Source organism: Serinus canaria, chromosome 6, assembly GCF_022539315.1.
Source record: "Serinus canaria isolate serCan28SL12 chromosome 6, serCan2020, whole genome shotgun sequence".
NCBI lineage: Eukaryota > Metazoa > Chordata > Aves > Passeriformes > Fringillidae > Serinus > Serinus canaria.
In genome coordinates, this window is record NC_066320.1 from 7,217,570 (window position 1) to 7,227,761 (window position 10,192).

At 45.0% G+C, this 10,192-nt stretch overlaps 1 protein-coding gene across 1 annotated transcript; it reads right to left on the reverse strand.

Moving 5' to 3' along the window:
• Positions 1-1,720: 1,720 nt before the first annotated feature.
• LOC127059756 (protein NDNF-like) lies at positions 1,721-9,431 on the reverse strand. Its single transcript, XM_050976267.1, has 4 exons — positions 9,041-9,431; positions 6,852-7,047; positions 5,043-5,167; positions 1,721-4,092 (listed from the first exon to the last, which is right to left on the reverse strand). The coding sequence occupies exons 2-4, from the start codon at positions 7,037-7,039 to the stop codon at positions 2,741-2,743; spliced, it is 1,665 nt and encodes a 554-aa protein (XP_050832224.1). The 5' UTR covers positions 7,040-7,047; positions 9,041-9,431; the 3' UTR covers positions 1,721-2,740.
• Positions 9,432-10,192: the final 761 nt, after the last annotated feature.

Below are 10,192 nucleotides of genomic sequence, written 5' to 3' on the forward strand. Positions count from 1 at the left end.
GGGGAGGAAAGGGCACCAAGGGTGCAATGCAGCACCTTTGGTTTTGCTGTGGATAATCCTTTGAAAATTTCAGGGCAGCACTGAGCCCCAGCTCAAACCTCAGGAGCAGGGTCAGGGCATGAGTGAGTTGAGTGCAGGTTTGCAGCCTGGTGCACACAGGCACAATCACAGTGGAAAGATCAGTGGAGAGGAATATTCCCTGCTGCTCCTGGGCTCTGTTACAGAGCATGGCTGGCTGCCCATGTGAGCAAAGTGGGCTGCTGCCTGGAGGGCAGGTACCTGCTCTGCTTGTGTCAGAGGTGATGGGGTTTGACAGGACAGCATGTTCCTCTCTACAGCCCAGCTCTCTGCTGAGTGCAGGGCCTTGGCTGATGGAGGGCCTGGTGTGTGGGGGAGAGAGCTCCTCCTGTGAGTGAGGGACTGGCATCAGCCCCCCCAGCAGCACCAGTGGTCCCTGCCCTGCTTGGCTCCCAACCTGGGCTCCAGGACCAGTGAGTTGTGCTCTTCAGAGCTCCCACTGGGCTCTGCCTCAGCCAGTCCTCTGCAGGGGGAAATGGCCAGGGGAGTAAAGAGCAGCTGGTGAATCTGGGAAGAAGAGACTCTCCTGGTTCTTTTCAGAGTCCCTCTGAAATAGCTGCTGTCCTCCAAACCTGGACTCCTTCCTTACAGGTTCTTACCTCTGTCATCTTGGTGCAACACTGAGCCTTTACTTCTGTGCCACCTTTGACTGCTCAGCTCTCTGCCCTCTTTCAGACACTCTTTCCATCCCTTCCTCACATCCCTTAACTACAGCCTTAAACCAGGATGTTACTGAGAAGCCTAAGGCCAGTTCCATTGTAAAAACCTGCTTTAGTAGAAACACTGGTGCTGGTCAAGGTGCCAATGTCTCTTCTTCCAAAAGACTTTTTTTGTGGCATTTCTGCATAGAGGGCAAAAGCAAGGGTTAATGCTCTGCCAGACTGAGGGCAGGGATTAAGAATATGTTGTATCTGCAGCTAGACAGATCTTCTTGTTCCTCTATTATAGTTATGGTTGTTATTACAGTCAGTTGTAGGGCATCTGAGTGAAATTCATACACAATATAAGTGCCTGAAATTGAGAAGGAAGGCAGAAAACATTGAGATTTCCAAGCAGAGATGACCTCTGTTGCTCTCTGAGCTCAGACTATTTTTGGCAGGAGGCAGATGAAGTGAGGGCCTGCCTTGGAATGAAGGCAGAGCAGCTGCCAGCCCCTGTAATTAGCCAAAAGGCTGTGGAGTGTGGACAGGAGGCTGCAGAGCACGTGGCTCCTGCTGTGGCACTGCTCAGTCGGGAGCAGTGCCTGCAGGAATGCGAAGCCCAGCCACTGCAGCTGATCCCTGGGGAGGCCTGAGCCCCTCATCTGGGGCTGAGCAGTCACAGAGTGCCTTGGACAGCGTGCGCAGGGCTGAGAGTCTTTGGAGCAGGAAACAAAACCCCCATCCAGCACACAGACTGATTCTGTCCTTACCAAGAGCCTCCAAACGTGCTTGGATGGAATAATTGCTCCGAGTAAACTGGGACTTTGATGACCCTGAATAGCAAGAGAATGAATCAAATACACCATAATGGTTTTAATAATTTATGTGTTTAGTGTAATTGTAGAAGAAAAAGAATTACTACAGGCAAGATTTCTCTGGCACCCTCTTTCTTAGTGAAGCTATTGTGTCTCTTTATCTGTAAATTCCAGGCCTACACACAAAATACTTTCTACTGATAATTGAAAACGAACCTAGGGGAGTTTATGAAGACTTTATTTTTATTTTTTTTTACACTGTCTTGTGTCATCTATGGAAGGTAATCAAGGAAACAAGACAACCGAAATGTGTTTGTCAGAATTTTTTACTACAAATATTTTCCTTCCATAATATAGAGTAGGAAAGCCACATTTAATTTTTCTCAAAGCAATGCATTCATTGATATAGGCTGGCTTAAGGATGCAAAGAATGGGTATATTACAGTCAGGAATCACAGACTCATAGACATGGGCTGGATATCAGAGGCTATAGATGATAAATCTTTCCATGGCAAGATTCCTCAATTGCTGCTTTCCTCCGTGGGCAGTAGCACAGCAGTGTATTTATACCCTGCTGAGAAAAGCCAGATCCAGGGCCAGTTCCTGGCCTGAATTGTCTGTTTCTAACCAAGCACAGTATCTCTGTAGGAATGAAACCAAGCAAGCATGCAGGTAATAGGGGAAGATGTAGTTGAGCCTGCTTTACTCAGTGCATGGAGCTATATATCAGTTCCACAGCTTTTTCAATTTCTTTTTGTTTCCTTTCTTGTTCAAGCAGTGAGGAATCTGTTTCTCAAGAGCAGTCTGATTTGTGAGGTCTTTCAGTTCCTCATTAGCTGCATGAGTTACAGAAAGTGGAAAACTCTCTGGGACTTGGGAATTGATGGGTGCTTTGTGTGAGGCATTTCCCCATCACTTCTGTGCTGGATTTCAGCAACATTTTAGGTAACCAGTCTATTTCCCATGGGTACTTTATTTTCATGTGTATGAGTGCTTCACAACTCGGTTTTTCATGTTTGAATGAGACAAGGAAAGAAAAAACACACCCACCTTACACAGTAGAGAAGATGTGTAATCATCTAAGATGTGTTTTGCTGTAGAAGCATATAGCTTTACATTTTTTGTCAGCATAGTTCAAACTGCAGGGGCTCTGACTTGGATTGGGGTAGATTTCGATACTACCTGCTTTCACTCACTTCAAAACTTTCAACATTTTTTCCTGGTCTTGACAACTTTGCTGTGATATCTGACAGGGATGCCAGATGGCCCAAAGAGATAAACATCAAACAAGTAGAGTGTCCCTGCCTCCAGCCCTTTGATGGTCTCTGTGGTGACGGCTCGCTGGAGGTTGAGGTCATAGAAGTACTTGCACAGCACTTTCTCTGATTTGTGCCGAGATTCAGGCCCAGAGCACCTGTCTGCACTCTGCAGCTCCCTCCAGATCTGATCCTCCTCAATCCTTTTGCTGTACACACAGTACTTGCTCTCCTCTTGTGTTCCCAGCCAGGCAATGGTCACAGACTTGCATGTTCTCAGTTTACTGAAGGATTTGATTTTTAAGCTCTCTGGAAGAAGTGGGAATAAGGGCTTGTGGAAATGGGGGGATGCCAGTACCTTCACAGAAGAGTTAGAGTCCTCTGTGGACCTCAGCTGCACCGAATAGGTGTCCAGCAGCTTTCCCTTCAGGGAGAAATACCTCAGCCCAGAGAGGTTTTCTGATGCCACCGTTTTGCCATTCCTTGTTATGTGAACCCGTATTTGACCCCGACACAACTGAAAGGTGAAGTGGATTTTCTTGTGCCTTGCCTGGTACTGCAGACTGTAGAATTTCTGCTTTTTCCCATCCAGGACCACATGAATCACTTTGCCATCTTTCAGCTCTGTCACCTTGGGCTCAGGTTCTTCCAGGGTCCTGGCGAATGTCCCGGTGTACGCGGCGCTGGCGTTTGTGAGGAGGTTGACAATAAAAACATCAAAGTAATACTGAGTGCTGGGGCTGAGGTTGGGCACTGTGTAGGTGTTCTTGGTGCCCATGCACACCTGCCTGACTTCCCCACTGCTCACTTTGTTGATGATGCTCAGTTCACTATTGGACAATATCATCACCTGCTGTGGCTCCAGAAGGTATGGAGAGAGGGACAGAGCTAGTGTGGCTGGCAGCTTCATTCCAGAGGATCTGATGGCTGTCTCAGCAGCACACAAGCTCTTGTAGTTGTGCTTTTCATTAACTAGGAGGCAGTACTGGATGCCCTCCCTGTGCTGCAGGACAGAAGGGCTGTGCTTCCAGGCCAGAGTCACCGTTGTGTGGCCGACGCCAATGACATCGATGCGTGGGTCCCCCGGGAGCTCGGGGTAGAGGTGCCCAGAGGTGGTGTCAGTTGTGAGGTACACGGTGATGTGTGTGTCCCTCTCTGTGGACAGGAACTCCAGCAGGTAAAGGGCAGAGTGGGAAGACATTCCCATGTAAGTCTCTACAGAATTTCCCTTGTAGTTGAAGATAGTGGACACCATGCTTGAAGCCTTGTGAGATTTGGAGACCTCTTGTGCATCATAGTCACCTGCAGGCAGAAGGCAGACTTGTGAAATAAAGCACATCATGCAAGTTTTACTGTTAGGGAACATTATATTTTCTTCTTGAAAGCAGCAATTATAACTAAAAATATGTTTTAGTAAAAATATGTTGCTACTGGCAATTTATTAAATTAAAATTTGAGAAGCTTTTATTTTAGCAGTGCAGCTGTAGAATTATGTTTTCAAAAATACTGTAATTATGAAACCACAACTTGCAAAAGCTTGGCTTGTATCATGCCTGATGCCCCTACAATTTTCTTCTTTTATTTGCTCTCTCTTAGGGTACTTTAAGGAGACTCATTATTTCTGAGAGGTTTTTCCCTTTGTATTAGTTTTAGCCAATTGTCTCATGAAAAGACAAAACTTTTAAATTCAAAGGTGTGTGATTTGAACTCTTCAGTCAGGTGTACCCTCTTGACAGGTCAGAACTTGTTAATAGCAGCTTTTAGATTTTTACTTTGAAAAATTAATTCAAAAAAATCATGCAAGAGAAAGGAATTGCCTTTAAGGCAATATAGTAGCCACTGCCATGGTAGATATGGCAAGAATAAATGGCTAAATCTTCTCTGCTTCGTGTGGGGAACAAACAGCTGTCTCAAGTGACCTAAGCCACAGAAAAATAACTGAGGCAGCAGAGGGAAATTTGGCCCAGTCAAAGAGTTTATGAGGTTGGTCTGTTTGTGCAGCCTGGAAGACCTGCTGTTGTTCACAAATATTAACCTTAGATACAGACATTTTAGTATCTAATCCTAAATTTGTGTTGAGGGCAAGATCTGATGGATTTCCATGTTTTACCCTTGGAAACAGGGTCAGTCCGTGGCAATTTCAAGGAGGGAACCACAAAATGTTTAGGCTTGTGGGAAATTTCCTGTAACACCGTTATCCATGAGTAACTTGTGCTTTCTTTGCCTCTGCTTAGGCAGCCTGAAGGCCTTACCTGGTGCTGCTTTTCCAGGGGGAGGCTTGTACACAAGTATGCTCCACTCAATGGGAACATCACAGGGAGTCACTGTTATTGAGAAAGGAGCAAGGGCCCTGCCCTCTTCCAAAGCAAAGTAGTACCTGCAAATGTGAATAGAAATAGAGGCAGTGCATCAGGGAATTCAGGTTTGCCCAAAACTCCCTGTAATCAGCCATTCTGGCATGGGTCACTGGGCTCTGGGTAGAAATGACTGTTCTCTGAGGTGTAGCCACAAAAAGGGATGATGAGTGTCTGCAGTTGTCAGCTTTGGGAAGAAAACAGGTCATGGGGTATTTTTTTTTTAATCCACATGTATTTGCTGAAAGGTTTGTCCACTTAAAGCAATATTTTTTCCCCTCTTAATTTTTTTTCCACGCTGTAGGTGAACATTGTATTTCATCCTTAGCTGGTTGTTTTGGATGATGGATGTGATTTAGCTGACTGCCTTCTCCATAACCACCTGTTGCCAGTTCTGCTTTGATTGCCTTTGTGTCAGAGGTTGCTATGCATGAGCACCACGAAGGGACATCAGTCTCTTTGGTCAGGTTTTGATTCCTGTCTTGAAAAAGCCCAACCTGCTGTCTTGCTCTGTTTTATTTCTGTTGGTTTTATACAGGCTGTATAATGTTTGGACTTGGCCATGCAAGTTTGGATTTGGGTGCCTCACTCTGCACTTCAATGAAGGCAATTGGCAATCCAAGGGTTTTTTTGTTGTTCACCACTGAGACAAGCAGTCACTATGGATAGACCCTGTCAGCCTGGAGGTGTGGCTTACTTTCAGGGTATGGCTCCTAGGCCAAAGTGGAGCTTCCCTGGAATCAATTCCACATTCTTGAGTCTTTTACTCTCAGCCAAAACTTGTCTTTGCTTGTCTTCCTATTTGGATGACTGGGGTTGAGAAGAACCTTCCTGATCGTGCTAAACTACTTCCTAATTGCATTTCAGTGTTGTGCCACAAGAGCACAGAAAACTCCCTTTTCATTGTTTCAATACCCCTGTTCTTGTGAGCATGGCCACATTACGTAACATGTGCCACGTTCCAGTTTTTCTGTGCAATGCACATCAAGGCTGAGCAGTCTGGCTCACCCTCTGCTCCATGACCACTCTGGTACGTGTCAAAATCTCTATTTGCTGGGCTCTGTCCAAAGTGCGTTCTTCCCAAACAAGCAGATTGATCTTTGCTACCCAGATGCAGTGCCAGTTGTAATATCTAGATCACCTACACACCTGAGTATGGCAGAAGACTTTGCAGATATTCTGGGAAGGTGAAGAATGTAGGATTTTCACATGTAAAGCACTTTTGATCTTAGCAAGTTGTAGTGCCATTCAGCAAAACCACTTTTAGTGTGCAAGACAGTGGCAGATTTCCTGATAAGATGTCTGTGCAGCTATTCTATTGATTTTTGGGGTAGTGAATTTGCTAGGTAAAATGTTTGTATCTCACCATGGATGTAGGATGGCTGCTGTATGCAGAGCTGGAGCTGGGCTGTTTGTGACACAGCTGTTTGCTGCTGGAGCCCACCCACCCTGTATCTGTTCTGCTGCTCCTCTGGCAGCACAGAAAGCTGCAGAAATGTGTACAGGAATCTAAATTTCATCTCAGAGGTTCATTCCAGATTCTGGCCAGTGTAATGACCCTTGAGGAGTGGGGCATTTTTCTGGCATTTCAGTGTGCACTGATGGAACCCTGCAGGTGCACAGGGATTCTTGACTTATCCTGGTAGTGTGCAATTCCCTGTGACATGGGGATGTATCTGAGAATAGGAGGGGCTGATTTGCTCTTACCTTTTGGGTATGTCCTTCAGCAGGTGAATGGTAGTTTCCTTACCATCTGCAAGTATCAGGGAGTGGTAGAAATTGAAGAGATTGCTCTTGAAGCTCTGTTGGGAGCCGGTGGTGGGTGCTTTTATAGAATAGCACAAACAAGTTGCCATGAAAAGATGGAGAGGAAGATAAAGCCAGAACGAGGACATCTTCAGTACTGTCATAGGAAAGAAAGAAATGTGACTCTCTGTCCCTTTCCTGGATTTGTTAAAATCCCAGCAAGTCAGGCATTCAAATAGTGCAAGTCTCCATTTTGCTGAATTCTTTAAAGTTCACAGAAATATTTCTCTGAGGATCTCTCAGCAAAGATTTAATTGCGGAAACTGCTATGAAGTCTTTGATTAGAGGAAAAAAAAATGTAGCCAATGCAGCACAAGTGCGACATAAAAATTATTATTAAAACAATCTTTTTACTGCTATCAGAATGAGTGGAAAATTACATTTAAAAGCCTTTTTCTAGTTTGTGATGTTCACCTACTAAATTTCAAGGCTGAGCTATTTGTAATGGGACTGTCCCTTTAAAACTTCCAAGAGGTCCTTATGTCCCAAACTGTGCTTCTGCTGCTCTGTCAGAGATGACTGAATTTTTATTTTGTCCACTGGACAGTAGGCATGTGTAGATAAGAGGATCATTGCAACTTATCCAGAGCTGTGTAAGAGATACTGTTTGGTCAAAGGTGGAGAATCTTGGATAAGAATCCCTGAACTGATGCTTCGATTTTAAGCTCTGTGGATCTCATTTGGAAGAAGGCTTTATCACTGTAGGGCAGTAATCTTGTTCTTAGCTTTTTGTGTTGCTTATCATTCTCACACATGCATCACTTCCAGCCTGCCTCAGCATTTGCTGCTAACTGGAACTGTAACAACTGTCTTGTATTCACTCTGGCAAGAGATTTTTAAAAAATCACTTATGTCCTATTTTTCAACAGGCCTTATCATCAGCTTGGAATCTATGAAAGAAAAGTACAAAACCAGTCCCCAGCAAATACTGATATTATTTAAACTGCTGTGTGCATTGCCCAGAGCTACACAGAGGAGGAGGCTCCAGTAGGGACAGGAAACTTTGGCAGTGCAGTTATTGATGGTAACTTAGAGCTCCTTTGTCCCACGTTCAGTTTCAGAAAGTATGCAAGTGGAAGGGGCAGGGACCTTCAATACAGGTGCCAGCTGTAGCTCAGGGATTTGGAAAGCAGAGGGAGCTCTGTGTGCAAGATCCCTTTTTTGAGGAAAAAGTTGCCTATTGCATCTTACAAGCAGCAAGGAACAAAGATCCTGGTTAAATCTAATTATTGGCTGGTGAGGGGAGAAAACATGCAAGACAAAGGCTCAGTTCTTTGTCGTTTTCATTTCTTTCTGAGACCAGCTCTTTCTCCATAGTGCCTGTAAAAGTGTGGGAGGTTTTAGGCAGTCAGATCTCCAGTTCAGCACACCCGCTGTCCATTGCAGTTAAAGTGACTTTCTAAAAGGACCCCTTCCTTTTTAAATCCATTTCAAACTTACATTTAAATACAACATTGAATGCATCTGTAGGTTTTTATGTACAAAATCTCTGATTCCCATAAGCAAGTACATCCTTAGTATCTATGAGATGATTATGGAAATTATGGTTACCAGGTCATCTGAATGTCCCTCTCAACAGCCAGAAAAAGTTGGTTTATCTCTGCCTGATTGTACTATTTTAGCACTTGGTTGAATGCAAGTTTAAACAACCATCTGAACAAGTTGAAAGAATAGATAAGATTTCCATAGCAATTCCATTTTAACGCTCTTATAATAGAGCTTTTCCTTATGACTCTGAGTCACTTTGCCACTTGGTTATTCCTCTAGTCTAATTATAGCTTTCAGATTTAAAATAGAACCCCAAATATTTTGCTTTACCTTTGACAGTGGAATCTGAGTTGCTCTGTGCTTTGGAGAGGATTTTAAAAAAGTCTTTCTGCTGCTTAAATGACAGGATCTTGCAAACCACACTGATACCACAGCAGCTCAGCTTTTCTTGTCCAGGAAAACAAACAAACCAAGTGATCAACAAACCTATAATCAGCTTACCCCAAAGAGAGCATCATCCCAAGGGCTATTTTCACTCAATTACACAAAAAATATATTCTCAGACTATTGGAAATATGTTACACAAAAAATACTGTACTTACCTATTTTGTTCCTGGCTAGATGATCCTCAGACCACTTGCTTTCTTTGCCAAAAAAGCAGAAAAGAACAGAGACTTTTCAGATCTCTGTAGGCAGATGAAAATCAAAACTGTGCAACCAGTTTAGCAGGACAGAACTGATTTTTCCATATGGCTCCTGAGCAGACATAGCAACTGAAATGCTTGCAGTCCTTCATGAAAAGTAAAAAAAAAATAGAAACCCAAAAACCACAAGGGGATTTTGGTGCTTTCTTCAGTTGGGTGTTTTCAGAGGTTGTTTTAAACTTGCCCAGCTGTGCAATCTCCCAAGTGCTGCTTGCTGTCCCCTCAGTTCCTGGGGCTGTGCTGCCTGCAGAGCCCAGGAGCTGCTCCTGCACCGAGTGTCAGCCAGGCTGCTCCTGCAGCCTAATCCAGCACTGCCTGCCCGGGGAGCAGCTCTGTGAGCAGGGGGGGTGATGGAGAGAGGAGCAAACACTGTTAACCCTTGTCAGCCCTTAATCCAAGCCAGCCAGGGGTGCCCCAGTCTGCTCCAGAGTCCTGCTTTTGTCTTAGCAGTGTGATGGCCCTCCCAAGGAGTGTGTGAGCTCCAGGTAATTCCAAGTGTGCTGAGTTTCTGCTGGGGTGCTTTATGGGCCCAACAAGTGCTGACCTAAAGCAGGCAAGGCAAAAAAAAAAGCTGCAAGGGAGACAATGCTCTGTGTTTTTAAAGCAGACTGGAATTAGCAATCCTTTGAAGGCTGTCAGAAATCTACTGAATAGAGCTGAGTAGAGAGCTTTCCTGGCTTTCCTGGCTTAGAGAGACTGTGTAAGAAAGAAACTCCAAAAGTGTCTGGGCTGGGGGAGTGTTCCTGTGGCTGAGGGAGGAGGCAGCAAAAGGGTGCATGGGAAGAGGCTCACAGCAAGCCAAGCACTTGCTTGTTGGGGCTACAAAGCAGCTGTAGCAAAGCCATGGTTCTTTTCAGGCCACTCCTGCTGAGTGAGAGCCGTGCAGGGCCAGGATTCACAGGCTGCTCGTACTTCTTAGCCTAGGCTGTCAGCAAAGATGCCCTGGGATTGGTCCTGTGGGGATGCCTGCTCAGAAAGGCAAGCCCCAGGAAGCTGCATGAGCTTCCAGGCAGGCACTTTGCAGGGCACAAAGGCAGAATATCGTAGGGA

What these genes read in the sequence shown, in the direction of transcription:
- LOC127059756 (XM_050976267.1), bottom strand. Translation starts at nt 7,039, where the DNA reads ATGTCCTCGTTCTGGCTTTATCTTCCTCTCCATCTTTTCATGGCAACT. An exon ending in CTGAAGGACATACCCAAAAG is followed by an intron (nt 5,168 to 6,851) that starts GTAAGAGCAAAT and finishes TCACATTTGCAG; the next exon opens with GTACTACTTTGCTTTGGAAG. An exon ending in CCCTGGAAAAGCAGCACCAG is followed by an intron (nt 4,093 to 5,042) that starts GTAAGGCCTTCA and finishes TTCTGCCTGCAG; the next exon opens with GTGACTATGATGCACAAGAG.